The sequence below is a fragment of the Paramisgurnus dabryanus genome, chromosome 1 (genome assembly GCF_030506205.2).
Source record: "Paramisgurnus dabryanus chromosome 1, PD_genome_1.1, whole genome shotgun sequence".
NCBI lineage: Eukaryota > Metazoa > Chordata > Actinopteri > Cypriniformes > Cobitidae > Paramisgurnus > Paramisgurnus dabryanus.
The window spans coordinates 9,870,945-9,892,516 of NC_133337.1; the positions used below are offsets into that span (position 1 = coordinate 9,870,945).

A 21,572-nucleotide genomic window follows, 5' to 3' on the forward strand; every position below is an offset into this window, starting at 1 on the left:
GAATCCCGATCTTTAATACGGCAAAATGTTAGAAATATTAACCCATACGCCGAAGTGATATTGCTATGTGTATAGTCAACCAGCTTTGGTGCTTCTTCTTCTACCTGGCAGAAATGGGAGGAACCATCGATGATTCGTGTGGGGGGATGGGGAAGGCAATGAAATCATTTTTTTTATAAAAAGAAACATAATATATTATTATTATTATTATTATTATTATTATAAAAAGAAACATACTACTACTACCATGCTACTACTAATAATAAAAACAGTAATTATTATTAATAATTGTTTTGTTATAATAATATATTTTAAGATTATAATATTAACAACAATATTAATAATGATATCAAATGACAATAAAAATTAAAATAAATGATTAAATAAATTATAACATTTTGTAATATAATTTATTTGTTATTGTTTATTAGGCATGTTATTATGGTATTAAAATATTTTGCACAGAATTCTTTTACAATATTATATTAAATCAATAGAAAATATAGAATAGAATTATGCTGTTAAATAAAAATAGCAAACATTTACTTATAGTAATGGTTTATTAGCCATGCATTTCATATAAGCTGACAAAGGATAGGCCTATAAACAATTTTCATAAGATTTCAAGATTCAAGAACACATGAGTTACATACCACCAATCAGAGCATTTAACAAATTTAAAAACAAAGATGAAAAATAGTTATGACAGCCTAAATATCTGTCAGTCAAAGACTCCAAAAGTAGGACGTAGCGCCACCAAGTGTTTCATCCCTGATAAAACATGAAAAAAAAACAAGGTCTTTTATCCCAAGCTCTACAAAACACAAATGCTGTAAGGCTTTGATGAATGAATCCTTTATTAGGCATCTTATTAAATTATTTGGTAAAAAACAACTGCATTTATTTATTATTAAACATGAAAAGTAAATGCTTACCTGACAGATGAAAGGAAGGCTCTGAAAGCAGCAATCATCCACCCATTTAAATGTGTTACTTGTTTTATTCTTAAGCAGTTTTCCACAAAACCTGCCCATTGGATTCAGTGGAAAAGTGGGATGCCACAAAGTATAGTTTACAAGAGACCCATCGGTCCACAGCCAAGGGGATGGATTGATCTGCATTTTTCTTTCAAGTCCTATCCACACTCCTTTGGTAATTTCTATACCCTGCAGCATCCGTGTGATGTGCGTCTGTGCTGTTGCATTTAATATGTGCGCAAGAGTCTGATGATGAGTTTGGCAATACCGCAGTGCATCAATCCAGCTTTTTGATTCATTGATATAGGTGAAGTTATCTGATAGAATAGACATGAAGCAAGTAAACTGTATTATTTGAACAACGATGACATTGACATATTGTCAATAATAAAATGTTATTTTTAAATAAAATACCTTCCATTATGTTTAGCTTGGTTCTGAACTTTATACCACAACTTTATTGTATTGTTTTAATTTACTTATACATGATAAAATATATATTTATTGTAAAAGTTTTACTTGTTATTTGGCAGATTTCCCAAACAGGGCTTATCCTAGTCCCAGACTAAAATGCATGTTTGAGCGGTCTCAATTTAAAAGCAGCTTGCACTGAAATATCTTAACATATATCAGTGCCATGGTTTAAGATGCACACCAATATTGTTTTTGTAAGGTATGTTTGTAAAACCTCTTAAATATCATAATATAACCAGTGCCGGTCCTAGATGCTGGGGGGCCCTAAGCAAAGCTTTGTGAGGGGCCCTCTGTCAGTGCATTCAGACCCTGATAGCACACATACATCTTGGAGACGTCTATTTAATGTCTGCGTTTACATCTCCAAGATGTCTTATTTAGATTGTTTTCTCATCTGCAATACGTCTGTGAGACGTCTCCTAAAAGATGTCATATAGACATATTGAAGATGTCTGCAAGACGTTTTTGATTTAGAATGTATGTAAAGCAGCTCTTTTCCTTTATAAGATGTTTTTACACACTAGATGTATTCCAGATCTTTACCAGACATCTTACAGACGTACCTGTGTTATCTGGGTAAAACCCAGTCAATGTTGCTGTTAGTTAGTTGTTAACTAACCACATAGTGTATTATCTTATAGCTGTATATTATTCCCATATGCACATTACTTTGAAACCCTGACTGATAAACTTGCTGATTATAACATGAAACATGTATTTGCTGTAAAGTTGTTTTGATTTAAAATGTGTTGTGAGAAGCACTAAAAAATTTACCTAATCTAAATGAATGTAATGAATCAAATAAAATTAAATATAAATACATACTGTTAATACACAGGGGTTAAAGTGGGATTTGTTATGTGGGGGGAGGGATCTGTGGGGAGGGGTACTTCGAGGGGTAACATGTTTAATACTGATGACAGCAAAGCCACTGGTGTGTTTCAATGACATTCTGGACCTCTGATAGGATTTGATAAGTTTCAGCTTTTAAGGAGCATTTCACCCGTAGAAACATTAATCTTTATTGAAAGTGTGTCATATTTGTAGTCGAAATGTTAGAATTTGGTGCCTATTTGACAGAGAAAAGGGGTGTTTGTAGTCTCACTCCCTCAACAAAGACATTGCACTTCCTTCTTTCAATGATGCAAAATTATGATTTGTACATCATTGAAAGAAGGATGTGCAACACTGAAATCTGTATTTCTCCTGTCTCAGCGGCAACTGAGGAAATGATGCATGACCATTCAAAAACATGACTGGGGTTCTAACTATACAAAGCTTAATGCAAATGGGTGAAGTGTCCCTTTAAAGCTGTCCCAGAGGTTGACCCCAAATATTTTAAAAAGAGTGTCTGATTTTAAATATTGCAAATCTATGAGTTTAACACCCTATATCCATTTGTTGCACGTGTCATTATGCACAATTGATCAAACTTTAAAGGAAGTTAAAAGAATCAACCTCCTTGAATAATTCTAGGCATAAGATGCCCATAAAGACTCAATTAACAAGAAAAGGTACAACACACAGTACTGTATCAGCAACATGTCTTATAAATTAGCCATAGAGATTCCCTATGCTGGTCAGCAGCTAAAACAATCATATAGTTACGTTTGATTTGTGTAATCAAAATACATTATTTTATTAAACTATACAATGAGTTATATACAGTGTTATCCAGTTAACATACTGTTATTAAACGAGTGACATATACTTTAATCCTTTACAAATTTCAAGTCTTCTATTAAGTTTTCTCGACGCGGGCACCATTCTTACCTCTCTCTCTCTCTCTCTCTCTCTCTCTCTCTCTCTCTCTCTCTCTCGTTTCCGTTTCCGGTGTGAGTGAGTGTGAGCGTGAGCGTTTGGAGCGTCGTGAGTGTGGATAGTATTTTTCTGAGTGAGTTTATTTTTATTTTGTTTATTTTCCTTTTTTCTTTCCTTCTTCCTTCTTTTTCTTTTCTTTTGGGGATTGTGTAGTTTGTTTTGGGTCGCGCGGGGCTTTTCCCTTGCGTGGCCATGGCGGGCTCACGAGCTGGTATCCTAAATAATCTCACGCGACGGCATGGTATTAAAATAGCGTCGGCAGTGAGCGTTGAAGATTGTTGTCTAGCTGTAGGAGAGGTCATTGGGCATGAACATATCATGTCGGCTCTAGAATGAACAGTGTTACTGTCATTTTTCTTAGCTCTGTTGATAAGGCAAACGAGTTAGTTGAGACTGGAATAGTCATTGATAATCTTTTCACTCATGTTCTGCCTCTTTCTATGCCATCTAAAAAGGTGCTGTTGTCCAATATTCCGCCTTTTATAAGTAACGAAATGTTAGTGAGAATATTGTCCCGTTATGGTAAATTGGTATCGCCTATTAAGATGATACCAATTGGAGGAGGCTCTCCTCTTTTGAAACATGTAGTTTCGTTTAGGCGATTCGTTTACATGATTTTAAAAGATGATGAGGATCTAGATCTCTCACTGCATCTCAAAGTTGACGAGTTCGACTATGTTATTTATGTTACTACAGACAGGATGAAATGTTTCAAATGTGGTTTAGCGGGACATTTAGTCCGTGCTTGTCCTGGCAGGAATAGCGAAAACAGGGCACCAGCTGGTGACACTGTTAACTGTAGCGAGCCGGTCACAGCTGGTGCGTTAAACGCGGCTCTGTCTGTGACGGAGGCAGGTGCAATGGGAGATCTAGCAGCGGAGAACCCGCCCGCAGTTGAGGCAGCGGTAATCCAGGTAAATTGTCATAAAAATGCGGATGAGGAAAATATGCTGGTCTCGTTGGATAACGCTGAAACATTGAATGCGCCCGGCACGCTTTGTGATGGCATTGAAGTGGAGGCAGAACAGATTGAATTCAAAATTCCATCAAAAAGGAAAAATTCGGACGATTCTCAAACGATCAGAGCTAAGAAATCTGATATTGATGATCTTTATAGTGACGGTGAGTCTTCTGATTCGAGTGTCGGTCTCTCTCAGAATGATTTCTTTAGCCGCGGTTGTGAAGTGGATGACATTAAACTTTTTTTTAAAAGCAACTAAAAACAAAAGAGGGATCTGTGTAAGCAATTATTTTTCTGACACAAATCAGTTTGTGGATAAAACCAGGCTTTTCATGTCGGAAGGTTTGTTTACAAATAGGGAGATTTACCGATTAAAAAAGATAGTGACAAAACTCACTTCTGACAAGGCCAATGAAGGTGGGGAGAGAATATCATAACCTGATTAGTAATGTGATGTGGATGTGTGGAGTACTGATAAGTTACTTAATCTATTTCCTTTCTCCAAACATGAGTGAAGTAAACATTGCAACTTTGAACGTCAATGGGGCAAGGGAAATTAGAAAAAGAGCTGATATTTTTGAGGTGATTAAACAAAAAAGAATAGATGTTGCTATGTTGCAAGAAACGCATAGCGACTTGAGGAATGCCACTGATTGGGCTCAAGAGTGGAATGGGGTTTCTGTATTGAGCCATAACACCTCTCTTAGTGGTGGGGTGGCTATTCTTTTTTCTAAGAGTTTTAATCCGACCTCTTATCAGGTTGACGAGGTAGTTAAAGGTAGACTCTTAAAAGTAAGAGCCACTTTTGAAAATTTTGTTTTTGTTTGTGTGTATACTCCTACTGAACCAATAGAAAGGTTGTTGTTTTTAAATACGTTGTGTTCTGTGTTGCAAAAATGCTGTGAAGAAGAATATTTATTTTTGGGTGGTGATTTTAACTGTACTATGTCAGACATAGACAGGAATCATATTGAACCTCATTTGCCATCTCGTAACCGCTTAACCCAGCTTGTCAAAACGCATGAGCTCTGTGATGTTTGGAGACAGTTTCATGAAACACAGAAACAATATACTTGGACTCATGTTCGTGACAGTATGATTTCACTGGCAAGACTGGATCGGTTTTATGTTTTTAAGCATCATTGTAACATTATAAGAAAATGTTTTATTATTCCACTTTGTTTCTCTGATCACAGTATGGTGCAATGTTCTGTATTTTTAAACTCCATAAAGCAAAAAAGTGCATACTGGCAGCTCAACACTATTTTGTTAAGTGACAGGTATTTTAAAGATATGTTTAAACTGTTTTGGGATGAGTTTAGGGCTACAAAGGGATCCTTTAAGTCATTAAGACAGTGGTGGGATTTTGGGAAAGCCCAAATAAGACAATTTTGTTTGCAGTATACTCAAAACGTCACTAGAGAGACTTTGTTGAATATGAACATCTTGGAGACCGATATTTTAAAACTTCAAGATTTAGTTGAGTCGACTGGTGGCCAGATTTATTTTGATTCTTTATCAAAAAAGAAGACACAGTTGGCTGATCTGCTGGGTTTTAGAACACAGGGGGCTCTGGTCAGGTCGAGGTTCCAGAGTGTGGATCAGATGGATGCTCCATCCAGGTTCTTTTCAACTTGGAGAAAAAGAACGGGCAGAGCAGAGCCATCCATGCTCTGCGCGCTGAGTCTGGAGGATTATTGACAGACCCTGCTGATATTCGTAATAGAGCATTTGTGTTTTACGAAAAGCTGTATAAAAATGAACTTGGGGCAGAATTCAGGAGTGACAGTGAATTTTTCAATGACTTACCCCAGGTCTCTGAGGAAGTCAATGCTGAGATTGCTGGTGATTTGAGTTTAAGCTAACTGTACAAGGCTCTCCAAGGTATGGCGTCTGGAAAGGCGCCGGGTATTGACGGCCTGCCAGTAGACTTCTATAAGTCGTTCTGGGCAGAACTGAAAGTGGACCTGCTGGAGGTGCTGAATGAAAGCTTGGCTGAAGGCCAGCTGCCTCTGAGCTGCCGTAGAGCAGTTCTAACACTCCTGCCTAAGAAAGGAGACCTTACGGACATAAAGTGCTGGCGCCCCCTGTCTTTACTTTGTAGTGACTACAAATTGCTCTCAAAAACCCTGGCCAACAGGCTAGCAGGAGCGCTGGATGGTGTCATCCATCCTGACCAGACCTACTGTGTTCCTGGTAGGTCTATATTTGACAATATTTCATTGGTTCGTGATATTGTAGAGGTCTCCAAGATGCTGAATATAGATTGTGGACTAATCTCATTGGATCAGGAGAAGGCTTTCGACCGTGTTGAGCATTGCTATTTGTGGAGGGTTTTAGAGGCATTTGGGTTTTGTAAAAATTTTATAAACTGTATTAAAGTTCTTTATAGTGGCGTGGAGAGCATTCTGAAAGTGAACGGTGGCTTATGTGCTCCTTTTAAAGCTCAAAGAGGTGTAAGGCAGGGGTGCTCTTTGTCTGGCATGCTCTATTCGTTAGCGATAGAGCCTCTTTTACAGCAAATACGGGTCAAACTTTATGGTTTATGTTTGCCAAACTGTGTCAAAAATTTTGTATTGTCGGCTTATGCCGACGATGTCATAATTATGATTAGTAGGCAAAGTGATATTCAGGTTTTGTTAGGTTTGCTTAAAACTTTTAAAGAGTTATCTTCTGCCCGGGTTAACTGGAGCAAGAGTGAAACTTTATTATTAGGTAAGTGGACAGGTGGGAAACCAGGTCTGCCTACAGGGTTAGGGTGGGGAAAATCAGGTTTTAAATACTTGGGAGTATATGTTGGTGATGATTTAACAGTGCAAAAGAATTGGGAAGGACTCATTGAAAAAGTGAAAGGCCGTTTGGATAAATGGAGATGGTTAATTCCAAAAATGTCATACAGAGGACGTATTTTAATCATAAATAATTTAGTTGCTTCCTCACTATGGCACAGGGTTGCTTGTATTGATCCTCCATTACAATTGTTAGCAAAAATCCAGGCTATTTTAGTAGATTTTTTCTGGGATAAATTGCACTGGGTCCCACAAAGTGTGTTATTCTTGCCTAAAGATGAGGGTGGGCAAGGCTTGGTACACTTACAAAGCAGAGTAGCAACTTTTCGGTTGCAATTCATACAGAAACTTCTTACTGGTTCAGTCGAATTCAAATGGTGTTCTGTTGCTTATGTGATTTTACAAAATCTTGAGAAGTTGGGGTTAGACAAAACTCTTTTTTTACTTGATCCAATGAAATTGAACACTTCTGGTCTCTACCAGTGTTTTATAAGAACCTTTTTAAGGTGTGGAGTCTGTTTGTTTTTAAAAAAGCAGAGAACTCTGAGTCACTTTATTGGCTGTTAGAAGAGCCTTTAGTCCGTGGAGCACGCCTGGATTTGTCTGCAAGTGGACTTTATCCAGGCCTTAACAAAACACTTGTAACAGTAAAATTACCACTTTGGGACAATTACTGGAAAAATCAGGACTTGATTTTATGAATGGAGAAGCAACGGCTGAGCATCTGGGAATTCGGTCAACCCGTCTAGTTGCACAGTTATTGGTGAAATGGCAGACGATTCTTAGTGCAACGGAAAGAACTTTGTTGTCTGAGTATCGTGATGGACTCTGTGAATCGGTAGCCTGGTAGAACCATCCTCTGCTATTTTGCTTCGCTTCATAGACAGAGTCTGGCTGGGCATAATTGACAATCGTTTTCCTTCTCATGGGAGGGGCTTGTCTGAAGTTTAAAATCATTGGTCTAAACGTAAGCCAATCACATAACGTTTGGATATGATGTGCGTTATGCGCCAGCTCAGCCGCATCAAATTTCTGCTGTAAAACACACGCATGATGTGAAAACAAACCCATCGAGCGAAATACCGAAGTTAACATGGCTATGAACGACTTCTGCAGATTATGTAAAGTAAATCGGGCCAGAGCTAGTTGAACACTATCCTTACGGTGTCTTTCCACTCACGTCTAAGTGGAGGAACGCCCCTCTCTCCTCTCAAACTCTTCCACCAGACGGCCATAACCATATGTAAATTAAATCTTCCTACCTTTTTTCTGGTTAATCAGGAACGTCACCAAAGAATGTTTGCCCACGCGTCCTCCACCATTAACTGTGAACAATGAAATTTCCTTCCATGATATCTCGATTGTTGTGCACGTCAAGCTGTGCTGCACACAGTTTCTCGCTGACGATCGATAATAGTTGATAAATTAAACTTTTCCCAAAACCTGTCGGGAGTAGGGCAACAACATAATCTCCATTCAAAATGTTTAACAAACACTTTTCTTGTTCGGGATTAAGTTGGCAAGTGCCGGTTCTCCACAACAGAGCAAATAGCTTTCTGTGCCTCCATGTCCACTACAAACTACAACCGTACATTCGGCGCTTAGCGTCTACGTCACGGCTCTCAGCCCGCCCTCTGTTCATTGATTCGCCGGTTGTTTTGAGACCTGAGGAAAACGGTTTGAATGGGAGGTATCTCAGACTGAGTACAGAAGCGTAATGAAATTTAGCGGAAGTACAAAGTCTGACGTAGTCAGGCTAGTGAATCGGAGCCTAAAGACACGTTTCCTTCTCTGTTTCTTTCAGTGAGCCTGGAAGAGGTCTCTGGAGTGTTTTTAAAGACTGTTGATGACCTGTGTGAAGATTTCTTTTCTTGCTCTGGGAAAATTTTATACAAGTATTGTGCTGTCATTTTTAACAAAAGAATGTTAGATAAGAAAGTTGATACTCCATGGCATGATTTTTTAAAACTGAATGTGAATATAAAACCTGAATGGAGAGCACTTTATAAGCCACCGTTGACGAAAAAGATAGGGGATTAACAGTGGAGAATCCTCCATGGTGCTGTTGCAGTTAATGCTTTTATCTCTATTTTAAATCCTGAAATTGATGCTGTATGTCCTTTTTGCACTGAGAGAGAAACCGTTTTTCATGCATTTGTAAAGTGTGCAAGATTGGAGTTTTTATTTCTGTTTTTAGGAAATGTGCAATGAAGGTGCAATGAAACTTTTACTACGGTGTATTTTATTTTGGGTTTTAAATATGTGATGAGGAAAAGATTTGTATGCCAGTTGTTGAATTTTGTTCTAGGCCAGGCAAAATTGGCTGTGTACATAAGTAGGAAAAAGAAAGTTGAACAAAATTTGAGCCAGAATGTGGTTGCAATGTTTTCAAACATGGTGAAAGCAAAAATATTGATTGATTTTGCATACTACAAGCTTATGGATGACCTTATCACTTTCGAAGGTATTTGGTGTTATAATGAGGCTTTGTGCTCTGTTTCTGAAGGTGATTTGGTTTTTGCACATTTATTGTGAGATGGTTTTGTTCTTAATATTTATGCACATTGTAGTGTAAAAATATTGTGAAAATTAATTGTAATAAAAGTTTGTTAAAATTCAAATTCCCTCTCTCTCTCTCTCTCTCTCTCATGTCAAATTATCCTGCGCGAGAGCGCGTTCTTGAAGTTCAAAGGGAAAAGCGCGTGTTTTCGCGGCAATTGCGTCGCCCAATTCGCGTCATTTGCATCGCCCCATGCTAGGACGCGTGTGGATGCGTCTTTGCATTGACTTTTTATGTAATCTGCTCGAGCAAATCCTTTATCTTGTTCCCTTGCTTCACGTTTTTTCCCCTTTATTCAGCCCCAGACGGACAGCTTCGTTTTAAAGCAATAGTGGGCATATAATATGCGCATCGTTACCACATCATTCTTCTGCGTCATGCACGCAGCCGTTTCTAAATTTGAAGGCTGCAACCTCCGGATGTCGCATATGCACGCTGCATACGTCATCAAGCCTGATTTATTTAATTTAAATAAGCATTTCATTTGCAAGTCATAAGCATACTATAACAATTAACCATTAACTAAGAATAATAGTCAACATTATAATTGTTAATATTCTGAAATACGTTTTTATGACGCATATGCAGCCTACAAATGTGACCTCTGAAGGCTGCAGCCTTCGGATTGACAAACTGCCTGCATGTTGTCCGAGTACATATCACTGATTTAGGAAATCATTAAGTATTTTTAAAAACCTGCATAAATTCGGAAGTTTGCAAATTATTTAAATTATGGTGTCTTGTTTTCATTAAACATAATAATAATTTTTATTTGATATAATTGTTTTAAATAATTCTGAGATCAAGGGGGCCCCCTAGTGGTGCGCGGCCCTATGCAAATTGCGTAATTTGCGTATAGAAAAGACCGGCACTGAAAATAACTATGGCCTAGTCCTGGATTAATCTAAACCCTGTCTGTGAAAACCGCCCCATAATGTTTATTTATTTATCCATGTAGAAACTTAAAACATGGTTTTGCATTTTTAATGCTAAACATGAATTAATTTAATATGAACTGAAGATTATTTGTGTGAATGTTTTTTTCTCACATTGACAGATGGCTCCAGCATCTTCACGGTGTACACAATTATGTTTCCCCCATTTATTTGATTTACAGCTTTTTATAGTAGACTCGGTTCCATCGCAGCTTACTTCATCCAACCATATTTGTCCTGAACCTTCTCCGAAATATGCATCAGTCTTTGCCTCTCTAGCATATCCACAGCCCAGTTCTCTACACACCACTGTAGCATCTGATGAATCCCAGCGATCATCACACACTGTTCCCCATGTTCCATTATGATAAATCTCCACTCTTCCAAAACAGGAGTCAGTCCCATTTACCAACCGTAAATACCCTGATAACAACCCATTAAAAGACAGAAACATATACAAAGCTCAGACAAACGTATTATGTTTGACTTACTATAAAGGAAGAGCTCAGATGCAAAACCAGCTAAGTGCATCTTTTTATCAGACTCTTAACAAATTCTGCCAAGAAAACGATCTTTCCGAATGCCTTGAGGCAGGATTAAGCAGATTTGAAGCAAAAGTATTTGATAAACGTATAATATGTGCAAAGAGCATTCGGTTAATACCAACATATCATTTTTGATGGAGCTGGCATACAGAATAGCGGCTTTGGCTTCTGAGCTTCTCATATTTACAGTATTTATTAAGTGATAACAATAGGAATGCAATTATTAATTACGATTGGTCAGTCGTAACATTCTGAGGTCTGTCAACCTCTAATAACAACAATTAAAACACCCAACACCAATCCGTGTGCGAGTCATCTTGACTGCTACTAATGTGTGATATAGGCCTATCACCTGCCCCATGCCAGGTTTGAATTACGTAAACATTTGTTAATTAAATATTTGGGAATAGCAAACCTCAGAATGTTGCCACTATTCAATCAAAATCAAGTATTCCAGAGCATCATATATTAATTTGTGATAACAGCAGGAAGATGTGCACTACAATAAATTAATAAATGTAAAGTTTCTATAGAGTGTATTAGGATGACAAAAAGGTATAAAAGTCATTGAGTGTGTTTACATGCACAGTCTTACGCCCATTATGCTTAATAAATGGATAACACGTGGGGTCATGTTTAATCGGGGAATGCCCATAAACAGCGTAAGCAAAAACCAATGGGCACAGGTAGTTTTTTGATCATTACCCCGATTTTGCGTGGCATGTAAACACCTTAACCGGGTTTGTCACGGTTTTGTCCATGAGCGCATAAAAGTCTCTGCTCTACTAAAGCAGTTGGCAGAGAAACTGTGGAAATTAAAACTGATGTTATATTTACAGGTTCTGGAGAGAAAGAAATAAACCAATATAGCTTAAGACAGATATGCCGTCGGCTTTTTGATCGACTAATCTTATTTACTATAGGCGATGATGTCACTGCCTGCGAGAAACCTGACAAATCTTCAGGACCCATGTAAACGCAGTTGTCTGCATAGCCGGTTTATTGATTTGCATGTAAACGATTGAAACAGTATTTCATAAAAAGCAGATTTTTGATAGTTATCCGCTTATTTTGTGCATGTAAACATACTCAATGTTGCTGTGTAAAAATATAGAATCACATCTACTTTATCACTGTCTTGATGTCCTTGCCTGTTTGAAAAATAATCACCTGCTTACTTTCCATGCAGTACTTACTGTGTTTTGTGTAATTAAAGGGATAGTTCACAGAAAATAAAAACATACCAAATGATTTACTCACCCTCAAGCTGTAAAAAAGCTTTGATACGCTGTAAAAGGTCTACTATATGATTAGTTGTATTGAGCAGCTGCACTTTGATTGATTGATTGATTGATTGATTCAGTGTTGTGGAGTTCATTTTTATTAAAAAAGTGTACAATTAACTTTATTTTTGTTTGTTGACACTACTAAGGTTTGTTAAGGCTTACTTGAATTTCTTTTGCAAAATGAAAAAAAATATTTAACAAAAAATAATTTGACTTTATTTAACTTTATTATTTAATTATTTAACTAAATTGTCGTTTGTTGAGATTACTTAAACAAATTGCGTGGAACCAGTCGAGGCAATTTTTTTAAGTACATCCAAAAAAAAATTTGTGTACGTTGCATACAATACGGAAGATGATGTACATATGTATGTCGGATGGTTTGAGGGTTGAGTAAATCTTGGGGTAATTTTCATATTTGCCGAACTATCCTATTAATCCTCCTATTATGTGACCCCAAAGCTACTTTTACATCTCTGAAAACAAAAAACATTAAACAATTTCAACTTGAATTTATAAGTTGTCAACTTTTTTCAAACAGATCTAAGGAGTGTCTTTTGCTATTAATATGTGAAAAACTGATAAAACTGTTCTAAAATAAAATAAATGATATATATTTTTTATTACTATTATTTTTTACTAAATATACACTAAATGTATGTGCTTCAAAATATAAATTTTCATAGAAATTATTATATTAAATAAACAACAGTACAATTTAATTTTAAATGTAAAGTTATTTAGCATATATTAAACTATTTGGGGTTAATTTGGAGTGGTGCTAGAAATTTTGACATAACAGGAGAGTTAAACGCATTAGCATTCCTAAAGAGAGAAAAGTACATTGCAAAAACATTTAAATTTTGTGTATGTATTTTTGACTCACACTGGCAGATGACTCCAGCATCTTTATAATGTTCACAGTTGTGTGATCCCCATGGCTGTCTTTCACAGTTTGTCAGTGATGACTCAGTGCCAACACACTTTACGTCATCCATCCATATTTGTCCTGCACCTTGTCCAAAATATGCTAAACTCTTTTCCTCTACAGCATCTATACAGCCCAGCTCTTTACACACCACTGCAGCGTCTAGTAGATCCCAGTAATCTGAACACACTGTTCCCCATGTTCCATTATAAAGAACCTCCACTCGTCCAGAACAAGAGTTACTGCCGTTTACCAACCTGACATAGGCTAATGTTACAAACAGAATAGAATCAGTTATTAGAAATTGTTATATTTTGTGTTCTTCTCTTGTGGTTCTGTTTAGTATAATTTTTTTTATTAATGTAGTTTACTTGTACCATGGCAAATGACTCCAGTGTCTTCCGTATGTACACAGTCATGTACGCCCCATCCTGCACTTTCACAGTCCATCAGTGAGGACTCCGTGCCATAACAAGTTACATTATCCATCCATATTTGTCCTGAACCTTGTCCAAAATATGCATCAGTCTTTACCTCTATCGCATTTCCACAGCCCAGTTCTCTACACACCACTGCAGCATCTGATATATCCCAGTAATCATCACACACTGTTCCCCATGTTCCATTATAGAGAACTTCCACTCGTCCTGAACAAGCGTCTTTGCCGTTCACCAACTTGATATTACCTCCAATAGTGACAGTTGTTCTGTCTGTGCATTTTAAAGAGAGAGAAAAATCTTCCCGTAACTCCTTAAATAAAATTCTAAAAAAATTGTATTTTTTGGATCCGTCTGTGATGTACATTCTTAGAAAAAAGGTATAAAAGCTGTCACTGGGGTAGCATATTTTCAAAAAGTATTTAAAAAAGTACTTTTTTAAATGGGACACAAATAATACAGCCAAAATTGTACTTGTACTGTAAGGATATGTATACTCAGATAACAACCTAATATTCTTATTTAAAAGGAATTCATTTACTGGAATGTTTTGAAGTTGTTTACAATCACGCCACCAATACAATTTGATCCTAATTAGTGGTGGTTGTGAATGTAAAGCATCACTATTATAGTTCATCATACTTATTCTTCTGCTTTTTATTCATCTTTTTCTGGACAAACCTTCAGTGCATAACTTGTCCTGCACAGTTTGTCGTAGACCCATGAATGATTGGCCACATCAACCGACTTATTGAGAAGAGGTGTGCAATAACTTTTCTAAGTAATCAGGTACACAATGTTCACCCGGGTAGGCAAAAAAATGAATAGAAAAATCTCATATAGACTTAAAGATGCAGTAAAATAAGAAATTTAAACTTGAGTTTTTGTTAAATAAGAGTTCATCATGCTTAAACAAACATCCTGTAGGTTTCAGAACTGAAAATGTCTGAAATATCAACTGTTATTGTCACCAAGCCCAGGAAACACCAGGTCCCAATTGATAGGTTAAACACATTCTCCACAGAAGAATATCAATAACTAATTCTGTAGATCCGCCTATTGATTCACACTTGACATAGTAGAGATGTAACACAACTAACGCGTCCAAACAAGAAACATGCACACGTTAAAGATTTCAAAATATTGTGCAGTGCCTGGTTGTGGAAGAACACAGTTGCTGCATAAGCTCCCTCGGAATCTGATATTAGGAATGCATTGTTGAAGTTTATTTTAAAAGAAGTTCCAGCTTACTTGGGTAAAACATTGAGTGATCGTTTGCTTCATTTTACTGTGGAATTTTTTGTGAACCAGCCACCAGATGGATTTCTTTGCAGCACAGTGTCATAGAGACGGGGCAGGCTCATTTTACTCCCTTATTTGCACCCTACCACCCAAATCCCAAACAGTTATATCTTATAATGAATGTCATGGATACATGGGGTTTGGTTTATATAATTCATCCAGCAGCCCTTTGGAGCATCATCATTGGCTGCTGCTAAGACATTTCATTGCAACCAAAGAGAATTCCCCAGCAACTGTTTAGCAAGACCTATATCTCTGCATCAGAACATCATGAAGACATGTTTTATTTTTCACAAGAAGCAATGTGCGCAGGTAAGTCAGTGCTAAAGTCAAATGAAATGTACTCACAAAATCTCTTTCTCAAAGAAAACATAAAAATCGAACAAATTTTTTTAGTTTTAATAAGATTTATAAAAATCGTATAAACACAAACTTAGCCCTAGTCATTTCATTACTTGATATAACTTCTTTCATTCTAATTCTATCCACATTATACACACATTCATACTTTATATGCTATAAACATCTGTTGTTTACAAAGTTAAAGCAACATAACATGTTGCATATTTTTACAGTGTATATATTATTATTGCAATCTCTCTCTCTCTCTCTCTCTCTCTCTCTCTCTCTCTCTCTCTCTCTCTCTCTCTATATATATATATATATATATATATAGCGCTTTTAGTAGATCAAAATCAGACCTGCACATCATTCAGACTGAATATTTACCCATTCTCCTTTACAAAGCCGTTTCAACTCAGACACATTTGTAGGATGTCTGGTGTGAATCACTCTCTTAAGGTCAATACACAGCATCTCTATGAGGTGATTGCCAGATGACCAATGAGCCAATGCCAGACAATATTAGGCAACTTTAAAATATAATTTGAGGGGTAATTAAATGCAATGACTGTTAGCTAGGTATAGTCGAAACCACTGTCAGGTAAAGGAACGGGGACTCATAATGTTTCTTAAATCTTTCCCCGCCATTGACAAGATATCTCGTCAATTAAAGCAGACATATCATGCTTTTAAATCTGTCCTTTTTACATATAAATCATCTATTTGGGGTCTATGTAAAGCGAAACTGCAATGCTTGGGTCTGAATTCCTCATTATTATAGCCCCACAGGCCCCCTTTCTACCCCTTTTCTGATGTGCATCTGAGAGCAACTCGTTTTGGTACTGTCTTTTTAAATGCACGTCATACCCTGCCCCCTCTCCAGGTTGCAGAGGTGACACTCGGTTAAACTCCACCCCGTTCGGCCATTTTTGTAGTTTTATAGCAGAGATACAATTATCTAGCTGCACAGAAACTTTTTATTTACTCGTTATTCACAAAATGTCAACAACGGAAGACTTGTCCATCCAGCCTTATATGTTCGCGCCAGAGTCGGAAATGGAGCGAGATGAAAATGAAGACGACGAACCTGCAGAACAACGTCTTCATATAGAGGTATCGCAATGGTGTGAGGCTGCAGCCTCCGGTGGTCGCATATCTAGGCTGCATACGTCATCAAGACGGTCTTATTTCAGAATATTAACAATTATAAAGTTTACTATTATTCTTAGTTAATCGTAAGTTGTTGTAATATGCATAACTTGCAAATGTAATGCTCAGTTAACTTAAACCAGGCTTGATGCCCAAAAGCGATCTCCGCAGGCTGCAGCCTTCGGAGTGAGAAACAGCACTGCTAAAGCATGACCACCGTGTACTTTACTTTTTTACTTTAAGTTATAAACTGCTTACCGAAGTGCTCTGCTCGTCGTCTCCAAAGAAAGAAGTAATTGACCCCTCAATCAGACGAAGTCTATCGGCAATTCCTTCTTTATACTGGCGGAGATTGGTGAAGTAGTTATCCTTAAAGTGCCTCGGGCAAACAAAAATGACTTTACCCACAGATGTGAGTACATTTCTTACGCTCTCGTAACTTCTGCATCCTTGAGCTTGGACTACAATATCGCAGCGAGAAATATAAAATGGCAGATTGCTCGTAGTGTTGGGCTGGAAGTCGATGTCCTTATTTAGCAGTTCCGCTGCAAATACTGTGACGTAATTGTTCAAAAAACGTAACAGATAATAGAAAAATCAGAACCGGTTGAAAAATATGACCAAAACAGAATATACAGTAAAGATATCAACAAAGCACCTGAAGAGACTAATTTCAACTTTTATGTACTTATAAACGCTACAAATATACAACAAAATGCATTTAAGAGCCAAGAAAGTGGATTTAGCATGATATGTCTCCTTTAAGAGAAAATGCTTCCCTGCCAATGACATGTTTTTCCGGAAATGTGTACTTCCGCTATTATCCACCAGGTGGCCCTCTTACCCAACTTATAAACCTGGAAGTATCCCCTTACGGCTAACAGTAAGAACTTTGCTATGAATCAGATCTCAATCAAAAGTCTTTCACAAAAATGCAATTATCTTAGCTTGTTGCTGATTTTTTTTTTTTTGAAGAAACCTACCCATATTTAAGAAGTGATTAAAAAAAGAACAAAAAAGGTAGGATGAAACAACTTTTTTTGTTTGAAAGCAGGGGGTGTGTTCTTTTATATTTGATATATAGTATGTTTATAGCCTGGTAATATCATCCTCTGCTATTTTGCTTCGCTTCATAGACAGAGTCTGGCTGGGCATAATAGACAATTGTTTTCCTTATCGTGGGAGGGGCTTGTCTGAAGTTTCAAATCATTGGTCTAAACGTAAGCCAATCACATAACATTTGAATATGATGTGCGTAATGCGCCGGCTCAGCCGCATCGAAATCTGCTGTAAAACACACGTATGATGCGAAAACAAACCCATTGAGCAAAATACCGGAGTTAAAATGGCTGTGAACGACTTTTGCAGATTATGTAAAGTAAATCGGGTCAGAGCTAGTTGAACACTATCCTAAGTGGAGGAACGCCCCTCTCTCCGCTCAAACTCTTCCACCAGACATCCATAACCATATGTAAATTAAATCTTCCTACCTTAATTTCTGGTTAATCAGGAATGTCACCAAAGAATGTTTGCCCACGCGTCCTCCACCATGTACTGTGAACAATGAAATTCCCTTCCATGATTTCTCGATCGTTGTGCACGTCAAGCAGTGCTGCACACTGTTTCTCGCTGACGATCGGTAATAGTTGATAAATTAAACTTTTCCCAAAACCTGTCGGGAGTAGGGCAACAACATAATCTCCATTCAAAATGTTTAACAAACACTGTTCTTGTTCGGCTTAAGTTGGCAAGTGCCTGTTCTCCACAACAGAGCAAATAGCTTTCTGTGCCTCCATGTCCACTACAAACTACAACCTTACAATCGGCGCTTAGCGTCTACGTCACCGCTCTCAGCCTGCCCTCTGTTCGTTGTTTGGACGGGCGTCTCGATGCTGGAGGAAAACGGTTAGAATGGGAGGTATCTCAGACTGATTACAGTTGCGTAATGAAATTTAGCGGAAGTACAAAGTCTGAAGTAGTCAGGCCTAGTATGTTTATACATTTAAAGAAGAACATTTTCTGGAAGGCATTAAAGGGGGGGTTTAATGGTATTTCAAGCATTCTGACTTATTAACACAGTTATAGAGTTGTTTCCTCATGCTAAACGTAGGCAAAGTGTCAAAAATGCAGTTGGGCGTGTTTCAGAGTATTTCTGTGCCGAATGCACTTCGCCAGGGTTCGTACAAGTTTCGGCTAATTTTTTTCGATTACGGTTCTAACTGACGTTTCAGGGGTTTTCGATACGTATCACTTCTTTATATGGGCTTCCGCCTGAAAACTTCCCCCGGAAAACCCCACCCAGCCGTCAGTCAGCGGGAGACGCTAGAGCTTGCTAACAGCTTATCACGCCACTCAGCTTTGTTTAATTTCAAAAGTCAACAATGGCACAACAAGAAGTGTGTTTTTGGATGTAAGGAGAAGACATCCAGCCTTATGGAAACAATGGATATAGTTTATTATCCGGATTAGCAGCGGAGTTTTGCGTGTGTGTTTGATGCGGTGGATTTTCATGACGAGTTACACGTGGTAAGTAAGACTTCTGTCTTATGTTGGAAATAGGCGGAAAAAGGATGTCATACTACTCCATAGGTACTCCAGATTAATATCAGAAATGCAGAAACAGCGTGTGTTACGTGAGCTTTAACTTAAAACACATTATTTCTGCCCTGATTGCATTGGTATAGTTTTAATACTTAGACAATTATTTAAAGTATATGTCTTTATATAATTTATAGTACATTTGATATTTAATGATAATTTTAGGGGGGACCTGCCCCCCTCTTGGATTTTCGCATATATATAGGCCTACAGTTCATATAGTACCTCAAATGTATACTAGTACCTCATAGGTACATATATCTGTTCCTAAACTGTACATATTAGGACCTTTTTAAAAATATACCATGCTAGTGACAGCTTTTGTCCCTTTTGTACCACTGACAGTGTAGATACTCTTACCCAGAAGCAGAAAGAGAAACAGGAACTGCAGCATACTGGCTGGAAATATATTATATATAATATAACATATTACTCCACAATTGAATTTGATCCTCACACTAAACATTCACAGTTTTGTCTTATTTAACAATTAACATGAGAAGTATGTCAACCTAGTGTATCAAGTATTTAATGTAGTTTTAAAGTGTAGACTTAAAGTGCTGAGTAAAGATGATGTGTGTAATGCAACCCCTTACATATTCCAAGTTTGCATTTCGCCTACAGTGATTGTAAATATTAAATATGAATGTCAAACATAAATGTCTGCATATGAAAATATTGTATTAAGGTAAATTGTAACATTCCATAAATTGCAACGATAATTATTCTGTGCTATATTTACTAAAAACATATTTTTTTTCACATTTTTACTCATTGAACAGAACATTCAAATCTTTTTTGTGGATTGATACAATGGGTAGAAAATGTTCACTCAAAAAAATCTAACTTTTAGATTGTGAGATGCAAAGGTGTGTTTGCTGTATGATCAAGTACATCAAAATATATTTAACAGTCATCAAAAACATGAATTATAGTTAACATCAGTGTGGAATGTCTAAGAAATGGTTTGTCTTTACAATAACTCTTTTAAGATATACTGTATGAGCATATATCATATCACTATATATACAAACAAATTCACTACATCTTATCTAGATAATGATAATGCTACTCATAAAAAACAACAACAGAAATTACAAGTTCAACAATCAGCTAAATTATTATATTGATGTTGGTAGGGTAATACCTGTACTGATGAGTCTCTATAAGCTCTTTCTTTATCTGATGAAGTCTTGTTTTACAGTTTTGTGGACATGTGTCAGTTATATAATGTAATATGACCACACCCATAACCACTATAGCTGAATATCATTATCCCATTTTCCCATTTATGAAGTTAAATATAAGTGCGATAACCACACTTTGGTGAGCATGCACTTATTGTTTTTTATGGAATAGCAGATTATTCACCAGAGGACATCAAAAGATCAATGTTAATAAACATAAAAAATTAAGATGTGTTTTGTGACAGTTAGGCTATGTAAAAGTTGGTGAGTTCATATTTGGTAAACAAAACTTAATTATGCAAATCTGCTGTGCCAAAATATCAAGTAACAATTCTCATAGAAAGTATGCACACAGCCTTTTACTAGCCACTAATTTGAATTATGTATGCCGAATTTGTTTACAAGGGCACGACAGTGAGCTCACTAAGGGACAAACAACAAACCTATATGCATGAGAGCTTGCTTTGTAGTGTGGTCAGAAATAGCTTGTTGCTGTTGGTCAAACCACTTTTTCTTTATTGATGTTTCTTTGGATGCTGTTCATGCTTGCATTTTAAAACAAATAAATGTAATAAAATACTTTAATTGTTAAATAATTGTTAAAAAAATAAACGTATCTAAGCTGCTAGTAAAACATTTTATCCCAAATGTGGTATACAATTTCAGAATTTCCTTTCGCACAGAGCGTTGATCCCAGGAAATTGCCATAGGGTGACCGCCTGTTCTGCTTTGCATTGTCCTGCACAACATTTTGAACCTTTGTCCCACACATCGCATATAGGTAAATGTCCCACATTTCTATCAGTGTTGAACCCTTTCAAAAAGTACAGCTTTGAACCTACAGATTTCATTTTAGGTAAATAATGTTACCAAATACTGCATATTAGTGTCTAATATTTTCTCTGACAGTGTAGTCAGATGAATTTACATTGTTTCTATACCGATATAATTTTTTAGACACCATTAATAATATTGTTATGCATATTACATTGTATTTCTGCCAGGAGATAAAAGTCCCACATTGCACCTTTAGGTTACTCTGTTACGGACTCTTCATCAGGTCCTGTCAGTATTGTATTGCTTGTGATGCATTTGATATAAAGGCCTGTTCAAAAAGACAGTACATTGAGTTAAGGATGTAGCAGTTTGACACACAGTATTTCTGAATTGTGCTACAGTACCACCTCCAAAAAGACTTTACCTTGATAGATGACCCCATCTGCCCACAGTTCTGTACTCCCCACCAGACCTGTATTGGTCACATAGGGCCGGGAGAATTCC

General features: G+C 37.0%; 1 protein-coding gene across 2 annotated transcripts; it reads right to left on the bottom strand.

The window, feature by feature from the left end:
* Window positions 1–558: 558 nt before the first annotated feature.
* LOC135746963 (scavenger receptor cysteine-rich domain-containing protein DMBT1-like) lies at window positions 559–20,295 on the bottom strand. Of its 2 annotated transcripts, XM_065265608.1 has the most exons (7): window positions 20,252–20,295; window positions 19,465–19,503; window positions 13,654–13,986; window positions 13,235–13,543; window positions 10,632–10,940; window positions 936–1,294; window positions 559–771 (listed from the first exon to the last, which is right to left on the bottom strand). In XM_065265608.1, exons 2-7 carry the CDS (start codon window positions 19,496–19,498, stop codon window positions 766–768), a joined length of 1,350 nt encoding a protein of 449 aa, XP_065121680.1. In that variant the 5' UTR covers window positions 19,499–19,503; window positions 20,252–20,295; the 3' UTR covers window positions 559–765. The 2 variants fall into 2 exon arrangements, with proteins under 2 accessions (XP_065121680.1, XP_065121681.1); XM_065265609.1 differs by lacking the exon at window positions 19,465–19,503 and having other exon boundaries at window positions 20,252–20,285.
* Between the last annotated feature and the right edge of the window lie 1,277 nt (window positions 20,296–21,572).

What these genes read in the sequence shown, in the direction of transcription:
- LOC135746963 (XM_065265608.1), bottom strand. Translation starts at nt 19,498, where the DNA reads ATGCTGCAGTTCCTGTTTCTCTTTCTGCTTCTGG. An exon ending in CACTGGAGTCATTTGCCATG is followed by an intron (nt 13,544 to 13,653) that starts GTACAAGTAAAC and finishes TTGTAACATTAG; the next exon opens with CCTATGTCAGGTTGGTAAAC. An exon ending in TGCTGGAGCCATCTGTCAAT is followed by an intron (nt 1,295 to 10,631) that starts GTGAGAAAAAAA and finishes CTATTCTATCAG; the next exon opens with ATAACTTCACCTATATCAAT.